At 35.7% G+C, this 24,262-nt stretch overlaps 1 protein-coding gene across 1 annotated transcript in view; it reads right to left on the bottom strand.

Moving 5' to 3' along the window:
- Positions 1-24,262, bottom strand: part of KCNH8 (potassium voltage-gated channel subfamily H member 8) — a 276,310-nt gene that overhangs the window by 106,970 nt on the left and 145,078 nt on the right. Inside the window, exons 4-5 of the mRNA XM_081106039.1 lie at positions 13,644-13,771; positions 8,363-8,603 (exon numbers count right to left, since the gene is read on the bottom strand). Coding sequence (XP_080962165.1) covers positions 8,363-8,603; positions 13,644-13,771 — 369 coding nt within the window. The remainder of the gene's footprint in view (positions 1-8,362; positions 8,604-13,643; positions 13,772-24,262) is intronic.

Here is a 24,262-nt window from a genome sequence, read left to right as displayed (position 1 = left end):
TTCAAAATGTCAAGGTAGAGTCTTTTGCATTTGATGTTCCCTTTCTCTGGAATGTTCTTCATCAAGACATGTAGTTCATGTAATTGCTTGTCCCGTTGCTTCCCCTCCATTTTTATCTACATGTCATGTTCACCATTAGCTTCCCATTTTAGCTAATCCTTTCCCCTTCTCTGCTTTACTTCTCTGTGCAACTCACCACTATCTAACACGCTATATATTTTCTTATTTGTTTTGTTTCCTGTTTGTCTCCTACTGGGATGTAAGACCTTTGAGGGCAAATGTCTCTATTTGTTTCACTGCTCTATTTCTGACATCCAAAAACAGTGCATAGCAAACAATGGGCATTCAATATATATTTGCTCTGTTAGTGAATAAATATATTTTCCACGGAGGTATTCATTATTTTTTTGTGTAAGTGGCAAGATATATCACCTGCAATATGTAACAATTAAGACATGGTTAACTAAACAGAAAAGCTCCTTTACATGATGGGATGTTATGCAAATATTAATGTCTATAAATATTTATAAAACAGAGAAATATATAAAAAAGGTCTGTAAAATACAAGGCACCTAAATTTGCATAGACTGTGATCACATCCACAAGAAGAGGAATAAGAGGAAATGATACCAGAAAAATTTCACATGGAGGCAGTTGTGTTGGAATGGGTGTTGCTGAAGGCCATTTGTTTCTCTCCACTATTTCTATTTTAAACCTTATGTAATTAGCATGGTATATTCACAGAGGAGAAATTAAACTAATCAAAAGAAAATGTCCGGGGAATGTGATTTGTTGGTTTGTTAGAACATTGCCATTTAGTGATTTTTGTTCATAGCAAAGAATAGAGGAAATATTTCTAAAAATCTACTTGTCTAATAGGAAATGATGGCCAATAAAGTACTTTTTCTAATCAAACATACACCCATTATTCTAGTGTAAGGAAACTATTAATTGCAAATTTTGAACCAATGAAATGAAAACTCTGCATTTTCATGTGGTTAAGAAAAATACAGTGGTCACATATCCTGGGTATCCATTCAAAAGCTCATTTATCATAGCACTTCATCTTCCCAGGAGATATTCTGAAAAGCCTAAAGAAGCAATAATTAAGCCGATAGTATATTTGTAAAATAAATGCAATTCCAATCTTTGTTCAAGGGCTTATGTAGGTACTTTTAAGCCAACTTATATGGGAGCTCTTAATAGCAATAATGAAATAGTACCTTACTTTACAAAGCTCTGTTTTTCCCCCTCAAGGCACTCTGACATACAAAATCTCTTCACTCTTAAAATACTGGGTATGTGACACTTCTCTGGAAATCTGAAGTGGCAGGGTAATTTTCTGGTTTTTTGTTTGTTCTTATCCTCAGGCTTAGACTTTTTTTAGCAGACAATAGCTGGTCAATGGCCAAGTGGGCAGTGATTCATTTCTAATAAATGGTTAATGCTCAATGCAATACATTCCATTTATTTGATACTCCAGTTGTATTTACTGGGAATGTGGGCACTGGGAATGCTCTCATACTTGGGTGAAAAATGGCACATGAGACAAAGGTCAAATCTGAAGTTTGGCTGTGAATTACTCTTAGTGGGAGTGCAGATGTGCAGATATGGGGTGTTATGTGTGGACTTTCATTACTATCCTATGTTTGAATGTCAGAGAAAGAGTAGGAGGGAGACTGTGATTATGAGAGTTAGGAAAAAAAATGGAAGAGAATGAGAAAGAAAGGGAGGGAAGGGGGTGGGGACTCAAACACTAAGAGATAAATGAATGCTAACCAATCAACGCTTCTAAATACGTAGCCCAGGAATACTAGAATGCCCAAATCATGCAGCAGTAAAATTTATTTTAATTCCCTCATCATTATGAAATTTCAACCCTATTTATTGTTAGAAGTCTTTCTTTCCAGTATCCAAGTTTTTATCTTTAATTTAGTCATTTATCTAAGGGGGGAATGACATGTCTTGGTTTGCACATCTCAGGAAAATGACTGTAAGTTGAGGTTTTCTTGTATAATAAAATGTCCATACTCGTTCACATTCCAGTGAAATTTATATATTTTACCCCAACAGAAAAAGACACTCGCGAATGTTGAAAGGCCCGGCTGTGGTGACTCAGTGGATTGAGTGTCGGTCCATGGACCAAGAGGTCCTGGGTTCGATTCCCAGTCAGGGCACATGACTGGGTTGTGGGCTTGATCCCCAGTGGGGGCATGCAGGAGGCAGCCAGTCAATAAGTCTCTCTCTCATCATTGATGTTTCTAGCTCTCTCCCCCTCTCCCTTCCTCTCTGGAATCAATAAAAATATTAAAAGTAAAAAAGAATGCTGAAAGAATGAAAGAACTCCTTTTGAACCTTGGATTTCTATTGGAAAGTTTTTTTGAACTGGAGTTGAATAGTATAAGAACATTATTTCTCAGTTCTACGTTAAGTGGGAAAAGGCATATTTATACGGGATATGGGGAAAGCTTTACAAGACAAACATGTATTTAAAAAAACTATTAGAAATTGAACACAGATTCAGGAAAATGATGAAGTTGTTGGCTGGAGACAAGTCTCAGTTACTCTGAAACTGGTGATTGAAGCTTTAGGTAATGACTTCCTTGTAGACCAGTGGTTCTCAACCTGTGGGTCGAGACCCTTTGGGGGTTGAACAACCCTTTCACAGGGATCGCCTAAGACCATCGGAAAACACATATATAATTACATATTGTTTTTGTGATTAATCACTATGTTTTAATTATGTTCAATTTGTAACAATGAAAATACATCCTGCATATCAGATATTTACATTACGATTCATAACAGTAGCAAAATTACCGTTATGAAGGAGCAACGCAAATAATCTTATGGTTGGGGGTCACCACAACACGAGGAACTGTATTAAAGGGTTGCGGCATTAGGAAGGTTGAGAACCACTGTTCTAGACTGTTAATGGAAGCCCAGCTTGTGCCTTTTAGGCTTCATCAGAGCTGGGAAGAAAAAAGGGGAGGAGCTGAAATGCAGACCAGCTTATTTCCTTGTTCCTAGAAGTGGTGATGGAAGACTGGATGGAAGAAGACACTGGAAAAATTGCCTGTAATGTTGTTTGGGGTCATTTAATGCACACCAGATCCCGAAGAGCTGCAAATAAAGAATGCAGGACTAGAGTCGATGGAAGATCTAATTTGGGCTTTTCTAAAAGAATGCTGAGGCAAGTCTGTAGAAGCAGCTGTAAAAGCCTCAGATCCTTTAAGTGGTAAATGAGTCCCCAGACACTTGTGTTCCTGAAAGCTGAGGGAATTGGAATGTTCTTGGTTATCAGATGGACTGTCGTCGTATCTCAGGGCTTGTGTTCAAGTTGGATTTTCAGTATGAATTAAAGAGGGCTGATTTTCTGAAAATAATGGATATTAAAACAAACCAAAGAGATATGGGCTTGATAATATTATTGACAATACTCATTATTACTGATTAAACAGTGAGTGAGATTATTTCTTTTTAAATAAAATTACTTCATTAAATCCTCACAAGATTGATACTATTTTGCCCATTTTACAAATAGGTTTAGGGCTATAGTTCTAGCTTGGTCAGTAGTTAGCTAGATCATGGATAAATTAATTGCTTTGTTTTTTTCCCCTTCCCCTCCTAAGTATGAATATATATACCTGCATGATTATGTCACAAGGTTATATTAAAAATTAAATGAGAAGAAATCATCTCTGAAATAGCAAAATTTGTTGACATGTAAATGGATAAAAAGCATTGGTTAATAAAGTATTGGAGACAAAAGGAGAAATAAAATAATCAGAAATGACAAAAATTTAGACATATCCTTATAAGAAATACTGCATTTAGCCCTAGCTGATTTTGCTCTGTGGATAGAATGTCAGCCTGCAGACTGAAGGGTCCCAGGTTCAATTTCGGTCAAGGGCACATGACTGGATTGCAGGGGGGCTCAATCCCCAGTAGGGGGCCTGCAGGAGGCAGTCAATCAGTGATTCTCTCTCATCATTGATGTTTCTATCTCTCCCTCTCCCTTTCTCTCTGAAATCAATAAAAATGTATTAAGAAAAAAGAAATACTGCTTTTATAAGAATTCTGTTCATTAGTTGGGGTAAAATCACTTGTAAATTGTGACCTAAAAGCACTAAACAAACACTAAATGATGGTAGTGCTGATTAACGAATTAAAGTCAAACCCACATGTTTCTGGAATGTTTTCTGTTATGATATTGAGAACCAGTGACTAAGAACTACCTAGATCAACAGAGTATAATGTTAAAAATATAATATTGGGAGAAAATTCCTTTGGGATGTTTGGGATTGTCATAATAGTTGGGGAGCATTGCTAGTGAGTAGTGGGTAAGGATGCTAAATGTTCAGTCCTAGACAGGATGGGCCACACAATGTATAATTAATTGCCCTTTATCTCACATGACTCTCAACTGCCCTTTTGTGACTAAGGTGAATGTAGCAAATAGGAAGTAGAACTGCACATCAACTTTCCTTTGACCTTTACTTTCTGGGGGCTCTCAGAGAGACCAAGTCCATCAGAGTTACAGTTTTATGGTGTAGCCTATGAAGCCATGGTGGTAATAATCTCAGATTCAAAGAATGTGCAGACCACTTCCTAGCTAGCCTGTCTCAGAGGGGAATGACAAGACAGAAGAAAGAGCATTCTGTTCCTTTGGAAAGGACATATTGTAGGACTTATGAAATGACTTAGTGCAAGGGGTCAAGATGCTAGAGAATTTTTCTTAATTTGTTCTGGTATTTTTAGAATGACATATCAATCAGTAACAGAATATCTAATTAGCTGGCTCCAATAATGGGAACATTCTTACATCATCTGACGAGGGGTCCAGAGGTGCAATATCTCAACTTTCTGCTCTGCCATCCACATCTTCTTTCCTATGCCTCTCCTGATGATTAAGGGTGGCTGCAGGAGTTACACACATCATGTCCTCCCATCATATCCAACCCCAGGGGGAACAGAAGGAGTAGGAACACAAATATTTTCTCCTCACATGCTTCTCTTTGATCAGGGGAAAAATTATTTCCAAGAAGCCCTCAGAAATGATCTCTTTATATCCTATTGGACTGAACTAGCCACACCTTTACCCCTACTCCTGAAATTGGCTAAAGGGAAGGGAATTACCACTGGCTTAGAATACTCATAACTCATTCTCTGTGTCTGTCTGGGCGTACTACTGCCTGCACAAAACTGGGTTCTTTGGGTTTTTAATAAGGAAATGATTGTTGGACCTATGGGCATACTACAGTTTTAAGTACTGAGATTTCAGAGATTCAAGCTGTTAATTTCTGCATTCATTGAAGAAAGAGAAAGAAGTTGGCACCTCTTTCTCTCATTTTCTGCCTCATTGCTTTCAATAAAAGAAATTAAGTTGAGTGGAATTTTTCAGAAAATGGAATCATATTGGTTATAAACTCTTATGAAACCCTTTCCAACAACTAGGAGACCCAAGTCTGCCATCAGTTAGCTATGGGGCTTTGGGCATATCGCTAGGGCTCAGTTTCCCACCTGTAATGTAAGAACGATTAGGTTCTATAAATCACTTCTCATTCTGTAAGGCTTTGAATCAATAGCTAAGTTATGTAGGGTGGTTTTCAAACTAAAAGTAATTTTATAACTATTTTGTAACTTAAAGCCAAGCCTTGTGTCCTGTTGATTCTAAAGAACTAAGATGGCCCTAGCTGGTTTGGCCAAGTGGATAGCGTGTCCGCCTACAGACTCAAGGGTACCGGGTTCGATTCCAGTCAAGGGCACATGCCTAGGTTGCGGGCTTGATCCCCAGTAGGGGGCGTGCAGGAGGCAGCCAATCAGTGATTCTCTCTCATCATTGATGTTTCTATCTCTCCCTTCCTCTCTGAAATCAATAAAAATGTATTAAGAAAAAGAATATGGCTTACAAACTTCATTTTAAGAGGAAGAGAATAGAGATTCAAGCTCATGATTCATATTTATATTTTGACTAGCATAATTATATTCAGATACCTTCTTTATAGTGAATCTATCAGGGAAGAATGTTTTAAACTCAGTCTTCCCAAAAGAGTGTTACCAAGTGGTCTGGGGAGGAGCGAGTTCTGAGGTAAAAATAACTATCGATAGTGCTGTATTAATCACAGTTAAACAGATTTCTTTACCACTGGATTTCTCAGAGGATTTATAATGCTATAAAGTTCATTGTGACTCTCCAAAAGAGATATATTACCTCCCAACTTGAACACCAGCCCTGAGATACCACGACAGACAGTCCATCTGATAACCAAGACGGCTACGAGGTGACTAACGGGCAGGTGTGTGTACAGCCTGGATATGAAGGACAAAGGGATGATTCACGTCCAGAGTGGTGCGGGATGGTGCAAGATTCCATCATGCTACTCAGAATGGCACTCGATTTAAAACTTATGAATGTTTATTTCTGGAATTTTTCATTTAATATTTTTAGACCGTGGTTGACCAACAGATAGCTGAAACCCTGGGAAGAGATACTGCAGATAAGGAGAGACTACTGTATTGTCTTCCTAGAGAAATATCTTGCTCCCTGAAACATTGTTGACGGCATAAAGAAAGAACACAGAAGATTTAGAGGCAACTATGGGGGACAAGCCAGACTCTATTGCTTTAACAGAGGGAAGCAACCCAAAACAAATAAAATAAAAGATCTTTCTCACACGTGTCAATTCTGAGTGTAAACATGTCATCATCTGCCAATGAGCATGTAGTATCAGAATTGGCTTCTAAGCCCTTGGAATTTCAAATATCTAAGAACCAGAAATAGTGGAAAAGAAAGTTCAGGATGTAACCTTATCCCTATGAGCAAGGTTATATAATAGTAATAATAATAATTATTATATAAAATATTTGTTAAGGATATACTCAAGCTTATACATGTTAAATGACCTCTCAAGTTCTTGAGTACTTTGGCCAGGTTATTAGAAGTCTGTTTAGAGTGTTCATTTGTGTATGTCTTGGATGGAAGAAGACATTAAAAGTTAGCAAGTAAAAGGGTCTAAAACCACAATGGATTGGTACATGGACACAACCAATTTGATTACAGTTTTCACTTTAAATTCCTTTACAAACTAGAATGTTGTTATTTGCCATTTAACAGTGATTTAATATCCCTTTACCATTACACTTTTCTAATAATGCATAAGTTAGGTTAAAAAAATTAAAGTTTCCTTAAATCTGTAGCCTTCCCAAGCTACCCAACTAGACAACAGTGCCATCTAGTGGCCTAAACATACCACAGCCAACGTTTTGGGGGTGGGGGCAGGGGTACTAAGATAGCAGATGCAATGCTAATTAGTGGCACCAAAGCCACACATAGGTCATACAAACTTATCCAGAACAAACATGCTCATTCAGTTGGAAGACCCCCTCTCCCAAAGCTTCACCAGCTCCATGGAGAGTACCACCACCATTAAAACAAGGTTGTGATCTGCCTCATTTCCTTTCCTTTCAACTTTAAAATCCATTTCTCATTCCTCTGTTTAAAAACTGTCTGAAAATATTTTCAAACATTCATATTTACAATAAGGTTGTTGCCCTACATCACCATGACGAGGTAGAGAAATAGGTATAAGGTCGCTAATGAAGACCAAGAACTCCACAGGAATGAATGAAAGATACAGGGAACTCCACAGGGAGTCAGTCCAAGCCATAGCAGAGATCTAGAATTTGCCTAAGAATGAGCAAGCAAGAGCTCAGCTTTGGTCTAAACAAGACAAAGATTTAAGGCATAGAATGTAGGAAAAGGCTTATAAGAGGGAAGAGATGCAGCTTCATCTGACATTCCCAATAGTCTAGAGATAAATACTCTTAGCAAACATCCCTGGCGGCCTTTTTTAGTTAAAATCTGATACTCACTGCTCCTCCTGGTTTACTGGAAGCCTTATGTAATCCTCTGCTTCTGCAACCAGGTCTCTTATTGCGACCACCATCAACGTGCCGAGAGAACATGTAGGGCATGGAGAACCATGCCCAGGACTGGACCATTATCAGAACACCACTGATGAGTTCTTGCCAAGCACCACCTCTGACACAGTTAAGATCATGATGGATGGGTGAGTACAAACACAACAGCCACTAAGTCTTTTTTTTTTTAGCCCATTTTTGACAAAATAAAGATGAAAACACAAAGCATGGGTTCATCTTGGTTTGCACTAAAGGAACAGAGAGAGTGTTGGAAGAGGTAATTTTCAGACATTCAAATATGTGCATCTCCAAAATTTGCATCAGAGGCTGAGCCATGCCCATGCAAATGGTTCTTAGTTCAAATTTGTGTCAGAAAAATCTGGAACACACTTGCTTCCCCCTATGCAAATCTCCTAGGAGAGCAGGCGCTGGTTCTTACCTATAATAAAAAGAATCTCCACTGCAATGTCGCTGACTGTTGTGCTCCGAGTTGTGGACAGGTCGTCGTTGCCAATAAAGCAAACGTTGTAAGGTACGGTCACAGCAACATAAAACGTCGCCAAGAGAATAAGCCAGTCCCATCCGGCTTTAAAAGTGCTAAAATGCAAAAGTATGAATTTGGACTTTTTTGCATCAGAAACTTTATACTCCGGAAACGCTGGCTTATCTACGAAAACATTCTGTGGATAAACACAAAGAGAAAAGAAGGGAGACACAACATTAGAAACCAGAATCACACAGCCTTAGACACACGTCCGTGAGGAGGATCGTTTATACATACAATGTCAGTCTATCTTACAAGTGGATTTTAGAACTTGGTGATGCAAAAAGTAGAGATGTATATACTAAAATTGAGCAGAGATCTTTGTTGTAGGTTATAGAAACATGCAGAGTTTAGTCATGAATGTTAACTGAGCAATCCAGCTTTTGTTCATTAAAAATGAAAAGATAATTACCTAAAATATCACCTCCTATAAACTTCCACAAGTTGAAAATATAATCCTACACACATTTTAAACACAAAGATACATTTATATCCCTATTGTCATGAGATCATTTCATATAATTATAATTTTGAGGTGACAATCATTAGCTAAAGAATCTATTTGACCTGAAATCCTTCTAATGATAACGAAGGTACAATTTTCCCCCTCTAGAGAGAGATGATATGATCAACATTCTATTTTAAACATTCTATTTTAAATAGCTGTGTACATTTCTTTCAAAATATAACCCAGTTCTTATAACTACTTGCATTTTTGCATTGTGTTTTTTTGTGAAGTTTCAAGCTGGGAACCCATATTTCATAACCTTGATTGATATGGATTCAGTTTGACAGTAGCTAGCTCTGGTTAAGGTGGAAAGGGAGAAATGATCACTTTAGAGTTACTATTCAAATCATGGGAGGAGAAGGGCAATGTTCACCATGCAGCTGATTAAATGCGGAAGAATAGCTGGAGTTTTTATAGCTGCAAAAGCACTTCACTTTGAAAGCAGTCAGAATTGATGAACAGCTCTCCTTATTGCTCTGAGACAAAGGGAGGTGCAACAATAGCACGTGTGGAAGTTTGACAAGCCTATGACCAGATACTTGTCGACCTCGCTTTAACCTCAGTTAATGAGAAAGACAAGATTGGTCATGGAAACCGAAATGTCAAAGTTAAGTTGAATGAACGGAACAGTTAAAAGTTCTGGAATACATGTTACTTGCAGGGCACAATGTGTTTTCTTACTTCAGCCATAGAGGAAAGAACCAACTAATGTATTTTGTTCAGGGAGCCCTGAAACACTTGAGAGCTCAAGAAAGGTTCAGAGGGATCGGAACACTCAGCCCCTTAGTGGTAACTATCAGTAATGAGGTATTTCTACTCCCTTAATATTAAGGCACCCTTTATCTTGCATCTTTTCTTGGTAGGCAACCCTAACACATGTTTTTACTTTCAGTTAATATTCTTACTTAACCCACACAGGAAGCTCATATTGTCAGGGTTTCCTGGCGAGAAACTGCTTCACCACTTTCAGATTGTCTTTTGATGCCTATCTGCCACTGCATCTACTAAACCACCATTGGCACTAAAGAATATACTTCAAAATTATGAATCATATATGTCTAAAATTGAGACTAATCGGTACTTGACCTTTCTCCTTCATCTCATTCTATAGTTTCCAGGATCAGGTTCCAAAGATAGATTTTGGCATAGAGTTGAAAAGAGAAGAATGAAGTACAACTGTTGGGCTTATCAAAGCTTAGGTTAGTGCATAGAAGAGAGTTAGGGTCCATAGGTATTAATAGCCTCAAGGTTGATAAGCACTGCATCTACTTTATAATAGGACATGATGCATTCCAATAGAGATTTTTAAAAAATATTTACTACAGTAAGACATCACCAGAAACCATAAAGGACTATCTCAATTTCTATCCAAGTAAGTCTTTTCCGATAGTGTTACAGAAATAAAAATTTTTATCTTGTTTGTGGAGAAGCCAACCCTAGGAATGAGGGTCAGGAAAAGCCAAGAAGTAAAGTATTTTCTTTGGATTATATTGATTATATGAATCACAAGTGATGCTGATGTAAAAGGTCAGCAATATATTAGTTATATCCACAAATCACAAAATAAGTCACAAGCTTTCATTTTTATAGGCTACTTAAAATGTATTAGTTAAAATGATTTTAAAAGATACTGACAAACTAACACATTTCAGGTTAGATTTAAGCTTTGAGTTTAGATTTAAACTCAAATCCTATATACATCTTGACACAATCACCTGAGTGAAAAAAATAGATGCTTCTCTCCTCCCACCTCATTTGTCAAGTTTTATCAAAAATCTTTTTGGAAGAAAATTTCTTATAATTGGAAAGTATGCTTTTAGCAAGTAGGGAGAAAAAGACATTATTTGTAACCCTGAAACATATGAAGTTTGCCTAAAGAATAATACAAGCAACTATTCTCAAATATTGTTTATTAATTTTGAAGCATATTCTTTAGTACCAATTGTGTTTTAGCTATTTGACCTCCACCCCATAAATTATTGAAACACAATGGTTAAGGCTAATGTCTAAGCTGTTTCCAAAACTATTTTTGCAGTATTTCTTTAAAACTAACTTCTGAATGAGCAAACGGAGAAGAAAATGTTTCTGCATTCACTGCACAGAGTATCCTAGCGGAGTGTACTCTTGGATGACGATTAGTAATACCCTGCTGGTAATACTCGACCATTTAAAGCACTCTCCTTTTAAGCTCCCAAGGCGCTCCTGTTGGAGACACTTGCATCATCGCAGTGCCGTTTAATAGAGTAACAAATCAAGGAAAGCTGAAATGAAACACCTTTTCCAAGATGTTTCCGGCGTGACTAAAAGGTGTTACATCTTGATTGGGATGGAACCTTGCTAAGGGCCTGCTGAGATCTTTTGTCTGTGGCTGGATCATATATTCTTAGTCCACAGAACTGCATCAGAGAGGCAGCGGGGTAGGGTCAGAGGCACAGGGTCTCTGAGTCAGAGGATTCACAGCTGGCTTCCACAACCACTGCTCTACTTTGGAGATCTCCCTAGGTTGTTCTTTTCCATCGTTCACACATTACTAATAAACATCACCTCTGGCACTGGCTAAGTATAAGAATCAAATAATATAATGTATGTAAAAGGGATTTGGAAATAGAGAGCTACACAAATATTAAGAAGTCTGTGTGTGTGAATAGCCAGATTTCCCAAAGATTGATTAGCTAATAAACTGCCCAGATCTTTTTTCCTCTTCTTCCTTCTCTCTTCCTGCTCTTTTAGCTAGTCTACCCTGTTCTACTTGAAAGGAGATAATGAACAGGGCTTTTTCTGATTCCATACTTTGCTTCTAGAAGTAAGAGTTACCTGAATTGCTAAATCATTGTGTGGATTAGACATCTGTAATTACTGTGTATTATTTTTATGTTCCACCTTGATGTCTGTACTTCTTAAATGAATGGCAACTTAGCTAATTAGCTAAGCGGTGGGAATTATGATTTTTAAAATGAGTTTTTAAGTAGTGTTCTGTACTTTGTTCACTCTAAAGGGGAAAACAGCATGTTCAGCAAATGCATTTTAAAGCTCAATACTACTTGCTACGTTCAAATGATTCTCAGGGAAAGGCTAGAAGATAGTGTCAGCTTTCAGCATTGCCGAATCTCTGCCTAATATTTGTGTAGGAGCTTTGCTGGGTGACTTGAATAGAATCAAACCCAGATGTGGTTACCTTCGTTTCTCCCCAGAACTTGTTTACTGTCACTAAGGCTGACTTGGTAACTGAAGGGAGATGTAAATAGGAACCCCAGTAGGATCCATGGATCAAGTCTGGTGCCCTGTTTCAAGTCTGTCTATAGACTCTCTGGAAATCCATGTGACACTGAGGCACATATATCCCCAGAAAACCTTTAAGTCAAGACAAAATATGGTAAGCAGTATTTGACTCTCAACAGCGGTGCATGGCAGGTCAGCGCCAGCATGGCCGATGGCCCTGGAGCACAAATGGACCCCAACAGCTTGTTCTGGCTTCCAGAGGGAGTCACAATGAAGCAGAACCAGGTTTGCAGCATTTCGCTGTCAGATTTCCCTCCACACCTGGGCAAATGCATCCTTCTTTGTTGGTCACACTCACAGAAGTGGATATTTTGTATGTCTGATGCGTGACTCAGTTTTATCAAAGCATTTGTATGTCAGATTAGGTAGTCTCAAGCTCCCCCGTACAAAGTAAGATGCCAAAGAATCCTCTTGTGCCCCTAACTCCCAGAACTTCTGGATCTTAGATTGATCCCCAAATAGTTCTGGTTGTTTGATGTGATTTTTTCTAATGTCACTGGCAAGTTAGACCCTTAGTATTTATATCTGCCACCCCTAGTCAGACATGCCCTCAAAGTGTGTGCTCTAGAGATTCCACAGTGCAAATTAAGGACATCGTCATCATTTGAAAATTTATCCTTGAGTATCTACAACCAAACAGACATAGTTCTGGCCTTCTCAGTGAAGTCTGTTAGTGCTAAGAACCAATTAAGAAATTAAGTGTGAAATCCTGACGGATATGTGTTATGTAAAACTCTGTAGAATCACCTTTTATAGGCATAGTTATTTGCTGTGGCTTTTGACAGATAAGCACCAAGTTTCAGAAAGTAGCTCTACTGTTACTTACTAAGAGTGCAACTTTTTACAAAGTTGAATAATAATGTATGGCATGTAATTTCAAATTCAATGTTATACTGTGTGCAATTTCCAACTGTGTTTTGTATAAAACATAATTTTTTAAAGAGGAGTAATGATTTTGATTTGTTCATGGTCCCCCTGGATAAAATCAGCATGTGAAATTAGATAAAGTGCAAAGTAGATGCCACTAAAATTTAATTTGAGAAATTTTAACCAACATACTATGAATGTGTAATATGACTTGCTGCAACATCTTGTCCAGAAAATATAGCCAGTGTTTCCCCATTTACAGCGCCCCTAGTATCCTATTGTACTGACTGCAATATTCTAATCTCTCTGCTGTGATAACACAATGATTAAGCACTTTTATTACAGAAATGCCTCATGACTACTGACCTTTTCCGGTTTGTTCTGTATAGGAAAGCACAAGCCAAAGTGGAAAAAAATCTAGGAAAGCCAATAAAAGAGTACATGGAGCCTTTCTTTAAGTGAATCAAACATTGCCACCAGGGGAAAGTCTAGCATTCAGAGTGTACACACATATCCACCTACATTATTTATTTTCAATTTGTTCTTTTCTCTTCTTTGCAGGTGCCCAGAGATGTGATAAAGGACCGCTCGACTCCGTCTCCGGGCTGAGTCGAAGTGGGTTCCTGCTCTTGATCTCCCTTTGGCTTTGTCTATGGGAAAATAAAACTCATTAAGCACCAATAAATGCATCATTTCATCTCAAGAAAGTCAAGTTTAGACAGTTCCCTTTCAAGAGCACAAGGCTTCTGCTGACATTTAAAATTTTAGTCCTTTATAATTTATATATTTTAATGAGCATAATAATTGCATTAGTTTTTAAAATAAAAGTAGACATACACGAGCATAGAGGAACTTTAAAAAATAGTTTCAGAAAACTATTAAAATATTAAACAAAAAATTCTCACCTCTTTTTTCCTATTTTTCCATACTCATACCCCAAATTCTACTCCCAATATGTTTTTCTTTATTTCCCCCAGAAACATATCTAATATATATCCTGTATCACATTTACATAATTTTTTCATAAATGGAAGTTTATAATAAATTCTTACATATTATTTTTTCACATTATAATAACTTGTAAACTATTCCAAAATGCACATTGTATTTCTTCTCACATTCTTCATAGCTAAGCATTTACCATGTTAAGTATATAACTTACCTTATTTATTTTACTATTTCCTTATCATGCACTTTTAGATTTATCCAGGATTAAAAAACACACCAAAAAACTATATAGCTAATCCTGCAATAAAAGTTCTTAAACACTTTGCATAGAGCTTTGCACTGGTGTGTCAGCATATTCAGCAAATAAATGACTAGGAGTGGATATGTTCATTTTAAATTTTGATATACATATTTCAAATTTCATTCTAGCAATTTACATTCTAAGCCAGAGTTGAATGGATGTGCCTGCTTTACCACACATACATCAAAATTATGAAATATAAAATGAGTGCTGCCTGATATTTTGATAGTTTAAAACATCATATTGTTTGAATTTGCATTTTCAAAATTATGAATGAGGGTGAATCTTCATTTAAATATTCATTGTCTATTTGAATTTATTTTTATGAAGTCTGTTCATATTTTTGCCCATTTTGAAATTAAGTTGGTATTTTTCTATTGATTTGTAAGAGCTCTTTGTGTACTAATTGCCACTTTCTTGTCATATATGCTGCCCAGTGTTCCCATTTTGTTACTTGAGTTTAGATTTAATTTATGCAGTATAAATAAACATTTTAAAATTTTATGTTGTCCCATTTATCAATCTATTTGAGGTGTCTAGACATTATGGCCTGCATAACCAAACTGTCTTCACTCAAAAATTATTTTTAAAAATATATGCATGCATTCTTCCAACATCTTTATGTCTACTTTTATTTTCAGCATTTAAATATTTAATTCGACTGGACTCTATGTCAGTAAAATTAGGTAGGGACTTGCTATTTTTTTCCAAAGGGTTATTGTCAAATATAAAGAAATCGATCAATTATATGACTTTAAGAAACATTAGTCTTTGGTTTGGTTAGTCGATAAACATAATTATTCATAAATAAATGATTGCAACAACTGCAAAATATAAAAATTAAAAACTATTTTTTAAGCTTCATCATCAAGTCTCCATAGGATTATGAAAGCTCTTTGATTCCTCTCCTTCACAAAAATGATTTGGTTTAGTTGCTACCTTGGGGATAGACTATAACTATTATCAGTGGCTACTGTATGCCAGGTCCTGTTCTAGATTTTCAGTATTTATTGTTTCAATTAATCCTCATAAATATTATCATCCTCCATTTACAGATGAGAGAATTGAAAGTTTTAATATCATATGATCACACAGTAGTAAGGGATAGAGACAGTATGTGAAGCCAGTATGTATTGAATGTCATATAGACTAATTTGTATCACTGTCCCTGACTATCTGAGCTTGGACTCCAAGTCTTTCAAAGAATTTAATCATTCCCCATTCCCACTTCACCCTGGGATGCTTTTAATGACTAGAAAATAGGATTTTTATTCACTGCCAAAGTCTAATCTGATGCTACATGGTTGTCAGTTTTTAATTACTCACCTTTTCATTTACATTGAAAGAGTACTTAAAATAAAACATGATATAGTCTATAGACTTGAATCACTAAAAACAGATTAGAAAACACAAGGTAAAACATCAAAAGGGTCAGTTTTTTGGAAACTCAGGGCTGAACAAAGCACATTTCATTGTACTGCTGGAAGTTAGGATCATGTCTTTATGTGGTCAACATTTTGGTTTGTAGAAACTCTTCTAAGTTGTGTCTGAAAATCTAATTATTAGTCCATCAGGGAGTAACTTTAAATATATGCAAATGTGAAGACAGTGAGATTTTTAAGCCAATGTCTATAGAAATGTGGTAAGAACGGCCAGCAGCTGCTTACGCAGTGTGAGGGAGCATCACAATGCCAGGTGGAATTGCAAAGCTAACTACAAAATGGACCAGATTAGAGTTTTCTGACAGCCAATAAGCCAGTTCCTTTTTCAGTGGAGAAATCTAATTAATAGCTGAGATTTTCTAAATCCAACAACAGCAATTTGATAGTCTTAAAAAGAGCCCCTCAAAGGGAGATGTCAAAGAACTGTATCTGTATTGGCCTTAGCTCTAAATGGAATAAAAATATGTTTCTTTAAAAACTTTTGTCACAGTTTACACACTCATGCAAGATTGGGGTTGAAAATCATTCCACTTAGTGATCTAAAATCTCCCAAGCAGAGGAAAGAGGTCAGAGTGGTCCTAGGTTGATGGCTCCTAACTAAAAAAATTACAAATAGAGAACAGCTCATTAAAAAAAAAATGTAGGTACAAAATATGTATGACAGCAATATTTGTAATTTGCACATGTACACAAACACATAAATGTATACACATATACAATATACATGTATATTCATGTGTGAAACTAGAAACTAGCCAATTGTCCATAAACAAAAGAATGCATAAATGCTGGTATAGTCATGATATGGGCTATTACAACTTCTATTAAACTGGACTCATGTGGGAATAAATGGAAAATGAATGAAATAATCAGCATAGAAATACCTCAGAAACAAAATATTGAGTACAAAAGAAATAGAACACAGACAAAATGGCAACATTTTTATATTGTTCACACACATGCAAAACTAAAACTAAAGAACATATTGTTTAGGAAATGTATATTCTGTAAAATTATGCATACTCACATGACTACGGCTACCTACTAAGAGACTAGAAAATATAGTCTCTAGCTGGGCCACCATGTTTCTTACTAAATAGCATTAGTAGAATTCTATTCCCTAAACTGGATTTTTGGTGTATGGGGATTTGTAATAATATTTTCATATTACATATGTTTTTTATTATAAAGTATTTCACAGCAAAAAAGAGACAAGGCTAGAGTGGTTTTGAACCATTGAACAGTGGAACCTGACTAATCTCTTTGGGGTGGTGATGGTAGTGAGGGTGGACCATCAATTGCTTAAGATGTATGGCTAATGGATTTCCTTCCCCTTCCCCTTCCCCTTTTCCTTTCCCTTCATTCCTCCCTCCCTCCCTCCCTTCCTCCCTCCCTCTCTCCCTCTCTCCCATCCTTTCTTCTTCCCTTCCCTTCCCTCTCTCCTCTCTCCTCTCTCTTTCTTCTTCCCTCCCTCTCTTCCTCTCTTTCTCATTGACTTTGGAGGTGAAGTCAAATGTCAAATGCTAAGAATGAGGGTTTAATTACTAGGAGCTGGTCCTTTGAAGACAATAAGGAGTGCTTGAAACATCTGTTGTAGGAGATGGGCTGTCAAGCCCTGGAGTGAAAGTGATAGATTTGTTGGGGAATTTGACTGCCCTATTTGAGACTGCAAATAATAAATTTAGAGGGGGTTCCCATCTGTCTAGGGTAGGTTTTATACCAGCAATCCTTAGCAACCTGTGTGCAGGCCGGAGAAAATAGATAGTTGGTCATGAGTTTACAGCTTTGCTAGATGGATAAAGAAAAAATACAGAGGTGTAAGAGTATCCAAACAAGACTCTAAAATTATGAACCATGAAAGCTAAGGTAAAGAACAAAGTAAACAGTAGTGAACTAAGAGGAAGAAGGTGAAGATTTCAATGTTTTGGCGATTACCATCAGGTCAAAAATTGTAGGTAAATGAGTAACATGCTAGGGGAGGAGGTGCTAGGTATATCATTAAGCAGGACTGTTAAATAAGCAATTTCAGTTATTGAGCAATACTGAGGATAATTTCCAGAAAAAAGTGAAATGTTATGTTTATACTCCAGTGAGTTAGGACTTTTTAATAAAGCATCATGAATTGGCAGTATTCCCTTAACCCCCAACATGTTCTAGGCATTAGCCTAGGAACTTTGTCTTCATTCTCATTTAATTCTCACTTTGATAGGCATTAGTTTTTCCATTTATTAAAAAGCAAACTAAAGGTCATAGAAATTGTGTAATTTGGAAAAATTCAAAGTGGGAAGGCTGATTTGGAGTTCTTACTAATTTTACTTGAAAGCTCATGTTTTTCCCACCTTACTATCATAGACAACTAGGAAGACTATTCTTATTAGATATTTTTACTTATCTGTGCTACCTGTTGAGTCAAAATGGATCTTATCTCCTAAACAGGAATTGTTTCCTTTGTGGTCTTTTCGTCTCCCATTTTACTCCTTGCCTCAGAAGAGTTATACACTGGAAAATGTTCCCTCTCTGTTTATTTTAGGTTACATTTCTTTTCCACTTCCCCTCATGTCCTCTCTTTTACGCTGTAAAATACTTTAATAATACATCTTTTACATATTAGAACATGTGTTCCATTTAAATATTAATCCAGACTTCTGGTTCAAGATGGCTTTAAGAAAAAAACCCCATATTAGAGAACTACAATAACATATAAAATATACGAGTTCACATGCTCTGAATCATATTATTTTGAAAGCAGAAAATCATTAGAAACCCAAATCAAATTGAAAAACAAAAACAAAATCACAATAAAATAATTTAACCTGTCTTAGAAATTGGTAGATGTGGTGGCAATAAATAAATAAAATTATAGGGAATTTAAATACTAATTATCAACAATTAATCGGCATATATCTATGGTGATGTCCAACATAGAATATCCATTCTTTTCACATGCTTATGGAATATTCACAACAATTGATTTTATTCTGCAAAGACAACTTCAAAAAGATTCCAAAAAGTAGGTCACATGGGGGAGAAAAATCTTCCCTCTACTTCAGATTCTAAGCATTTGGATTTTTCCCAAAGTTTTTATGTAACTTCATTTTAAAAGAAATTAGTAAATAAAATTAATAGACTTGGAAATACATTAATATTATGTTTAAAAAGAAATAATGTTACCAAATATTTGATAATCAAACCCAATAGATATGATCAAAGATGGATCAGAGGAAATTAATACTTAAAGTGCATGCATCATAAAAGATATCACATATAAATATCCAACACATGACACAAAAGATATTTAAAATGTAAAATATACAGAACTTTTCAAGTCACAAAATAACTACATTTTATAACGAGAAATCCAAATAAGAGTAAACTAAAAGGATATAGAAATGGAAGTAAAATAAATAAAATAAAAAAACAAAGTTTAAAAAATATGGTCAATAAAACCAAAAAAGGTAAAATAATTAAACTTCTAGCAATTGTATTTAGGGAGAAAAATAGAGATAACACAAACACTATTTTAAAAAATTTAAAAGCACCATGAATTTAGAAAAACTTAAAAATTATGAATTACTTTGCATACAATTATAGCATAGTCTTCTAGATGAACTGAATACCTTGAGGGAGATCCAACCAATTAGTAAAATAGGCTCCCAAAGAAGTAATAACCTTGAATAGACTAATAACTGTGGAAAAAAAGTCAATAAAGAGTCCATCTCACACTGCTTATCACTCCACACTAAAGCCTACTTCAGATGGTTTTAAAGGTCAATGTTATCAAGCCTTAAAGGAACAAATAATTGTTTTAAAGCCTCAGAGAACAAAAAAGACTGAATATTTCTGAATGCAAGCTACAAGTCTGGAAAACTGATACCAAAACTATAAAACTATATGTACCACTTTAAATATAGATCCAAAGATCTTAAACAAAACATTAGTGTACTGAATATTAAAAGGAAATATACCATGCCTATGTGGGACTATGCCAACAATGGCTTCATTTTAGGGAATCAATATAATTTACAAAGAAGCAAAGGCATATTATCATCTCAATAAGTACTGATTTTAAAAATATAATTAAATATTCTTGTGTGTGTTTTTTTATAATTTCATGATAAGCAAGCAATAGGAGGGATCTTCCTTAATTTAATAGAGGATATCTATCAGTAACCAAGGGAAAACTCATATTTAATGGGTGACATTAGAAGCTTTACAGTTTTTGTAATTTGTAAAAGGGCCAAAACTTTCCAAAGAAAATGCAAATTCATTATGAAAAATTTAAAAATACCAAAAAATTAAAAAGTATAGAATGCTTGGTTATTTTCAATATCAAGAGTTTTGTGCATTTCCTTTTAAAATTTTAGTGCGTTTATTTTTCATACTCAGTTGCAGTTATAGAGTACATAAACATTTATTCTTTGAATATGAAAAAATAATACGTGTACATTTTACAAAATTGAGAAATGTAAAATTGCATAAAGTAGAAAATGAATGTCTTTCATAATACTGACTTCCAGAAATAATTTAACATTTGGTGAATTGGTTTTTTATTTTGTCCTAGGCTTTTTGTTTTGTTTTGACATCAATGACATCATATTATATTCAGTGAAAAAAGCTAATCTCAAAAGGTTACATGCTACATGATTCTATTTATGCAACATTCTCTAATTGTTGGAGACAAAGGACAGATTATCTGTAGGGATGGTGCAGGGTAGGGGGTAGTATGACTATATAAGTAAGGGTAGTAAGAGGGAAACATTTGTAGTAATAAAATAGTTCTATAGCTTGCTTGTGGTGGTAGTCACACAAATGTACCCATGTAATAAAATTGCACAGAACTATGCACACATACCAGTGGCAATTTCCTAGTTTTGATATTACACTATAACTATGTAAGTTGTAACTATTGGGAGCAACTGGGATCTCTCTCTCTCTCTCTCTCTCTCTCTCTCTCTCTCTCTCTCTCTCTCTCGTCCTTGCAAATGCCTGTAAATCTGTGACTATTTTAAAATAGAGTAAAAAAATAGTTTTCATGTTGTGTCTATGTATTGGTCTGCTTTCACTGATTTTGAGTGTAGCATATCAAGGCCTTTTAAGTGCTTTTAACACTGGAGAATCTAAGCTGCATGAAAGCCTGGAGCTGGTTTTTCCTGGCCCATCCCGAGAGTTGTCAATATGCGAAAATAGTCCTTCCTTAAAGCATATTACATCTATCTTTTATAAAATTGGTACACTACACTGATCTTATTAGAATATGACATTTTATTGTTATATTCTATCATAAAAATATACAAATCACACATCTACAAAGCAAATGCCTATATTTTTATATCTCACCTTTATACATTTTATGAGATATAGATGACTTACTGTTATTACTAGTATTTAAAATAGAGCCTTTTCCATAATAAATTTTTTAATGAAGAGTTGAACAAAATAGAAAAATACTGCCCTAACTGGTTTGGCTCGGTGGATAGAGCATCAGCTTGCAGACTGAAAGGTCCCAGGTTCGATTCTGATCAAGGGCATGTACCTTGGTTGCGGGCACATCTCCAGTAGGAGTTGTGCAGCAGGCAGCTGATCAATGTTTCTCTCTCATCGATGTTTCTTACTCTCTATCCCTCTCCCTTCCTCTCTGTAAAAAACCAATAAAATATATTTAAAAAAAAAAGAAAAAGAAAAATACTTTCTCATTATATATTTTGTACAGCACTATGTATTTGGATATTTGTGGATTATTGGGAATTTGGCTACATGCTTTGCCTATCAGATAATTATTATCACCATCATTATTTTCATCTCTCATTTTTTTTTAGTTTATTTCTCAGAAAAACACTCAAAATCCTGTGCATAAACTTGATTTTATATTTTATAGTCATCTATGTTTTATACCAATTCTGATATATTTTCAGATTATTTATTTACATCATGAAGTCAACATTTTCCTGAGTGTAACAGATCTACACTAATAAAAGAGAAAGATGCAAATTGACCGTACCTTCATGATGCCCACCAGCCAATCATGAGTATGCAAATTAACACAACAAAGATGGCAGGTTAGTTTGCATACACAGGCACCGAGTGGCCAGGGGCGGGGCAGGATGCTTGCGTCGTCGCCATGGCAACAACACAGGCGTTCTGCACCACGCCAGCTGCTCCGGGCCTCTGGGCAGCGTGGGAAGGTGGAAAGGTGGCTCCGGGCCTGAGCGAAGGTGGTGCCAGCAGCCAGGGGAAGGAAGGTGCATTCTTGCACGAATCTTCGTACATCGGGCCTCTAGTATATATATATATATATATATATATATATATATATATATATATATATATACACCCAGACAAATCAAAAGTGTACAGCTTGATTTCTGGTTGGTACTGATTTTGAATCTCTAAATCAGGAAGATATTATATAGGTAGATGTAGACATAAGTATTATATGTGTCTCCCATTAGTTCTGTTTTTCTGTAGAACTCTGTCTCTGGTACACCCATTGCCCAGCTTAAACAAGTATGAATGCTGTATAGTCTTGTTTAGTTCCACCAACTTCACTCCTTCAGTTTCTTTTGATGCAAATTTGAGGCAGCATAGCTACTTATCTTCTTATCTAGCTACCTATCTATCATTGATCTATTATCTATCTATCTACATATATAAATACATACTAGAGGCCCGGTGCACAAAATTCATTCACTCGGGGGGGGGGGTGAGGGAGGGGATGTCCTTCCACCCAGCCTGTGCCCTCTCATAGTCCTGGAACCCTTGGGGGATGTCCGACTGATGTCTTAGGCCCATGCTCCTGCATTGAGCATCTGCCCCCTGGTAGTCAGTGCATGTCATAGCAACTGGTCGTTCTGCCCTTCGGTTGATTGCATATTAGCCTTTTATTATATAGGATATGATAAAAAGTTTTAAAAGCAGAATCAATATATGTCACTATATCATCATAAATGTATAACCATATTTTAAGATATGATCAAATATTCAGTCATTGAGGAACCATGACTTTTAATTGGAATTCTTAGATTCCCAGGGGATTCCCATTCCCAGGGATGGGCATGTGTGAGTGTGGGACAGGAAAAAGCTACCAGATAATGTACTTGGTCAAGAAGTCCCATTTCTGTGTATCTGTCTTATAAAATGAGCTTCAAAATGAGATTCAATTCAATGAAAGAACTGTCATTTAGAGAAAATGAATATTACTAAATAGGTATTCTTGAGTCAAAATAAGAGAGTAGTATTAGTTCTACTTTGTTCAAACTAGAAAAAAAAAGTACATTTAGTAGAAAAGTGTATTGAATAATGCAGTAAGTGTTTTAGCTCTACTCAATTTCTTGTCTGGAAGACATAGCATTATATGGCTTAAAAAGCTCACTACTCAGAATTTAACACAAGAGATAGAGGCAAGTGAGTTATTAATGGTTATTAATGTTACTTAATATGGTTTTTTATTAATCTCTTTATATATTGTTTTGTGTGAGGAATTTAAGTCACTGGTTAGGAAAATTTTGGGAGGAGCATTTATGCAAGATTGGCTAAAAAGACAAGAGAGCATTATTTTAGAATTTAATGGCAGGCCTTCAATTTCCTTTGAATAGACCTCTTATTGAATTAGAAGAAATCAGAATAATGCCACAGGATTATTACAAGAGCAAGTCGCTCTCCCCTAAGAGTAAGAAGCAGAAATATCAAATAATTTTTTAAAAGTCTGAGAAGTTCAAGCAGCAAAACAGTAAAAAGAAAGTGAGGGATTAAGATAAACTGATATTAATAACCCAGGAATTTTAAAAGTATTAATACAGACAACAGTGTGGTGATTGATAGCCAGAGGGAAGGGGGGGGGGAGGGTTTGGGAGGAGGTGGGCAAAAGTTTCGGGGGGGAATGGAGACATCTGTAATAGTGTCAACAATAAAAATAAAGTTAAAAAATAAAAGTATTAACAATTATAATAAATTCTAGGAGTGAAGATAAAGGTTAGTTTGAATAGCTTAAGGAGCAATAAAATTCCTTTGTTCAACTTAATATATCAACTTACAAAATGACTCTTAAGATTTACTTTGATATTTATAAGAGCAAATTTGTATTTAGTCACTTTTAAATGTTGATGAATTTTCAGCTACATAATGGATGCATGGGGTTTTATTATAACCTCCTTTAAAAATGAATACATACTGAAAGATATCAAAGTTTGTGGTTATAAATCTATGTAGGTAGTAAACCACTAGCCATTTGAATCTTAGAAATGGCCACTCCCTACATTTAAAAATTAAAATATGAAGGTATTAAAATCAGAAAAAACCCCCACGAAACAGTTAACAGAGGAGGAAAGGTAAATGGAAGCGTAAACATTTCCTTTTTTAAAAAAGTCTATGCTACTTAACAATATTGGTGGAAATACATTTTCAGAAAATATCATAGAAATGGAAATACTTTGATAAATTATTCTTTAAATCCT

This window comes from Myotis nattereri (assembly GCF_964212035.1).
Source record: "Myotis nattereri genome assembly, chromosome: 14".
Taxonomy (NCBI): domain Eukaryota; kingdom Metazoa; phylum Chordata; class Mammalia; order Chiroptera; family Vespertilionidae; genus Myotis; species Myotis nattereri.
This window is presented reverse-complemented; position numbering and strand designations above follow the sequence as displayed.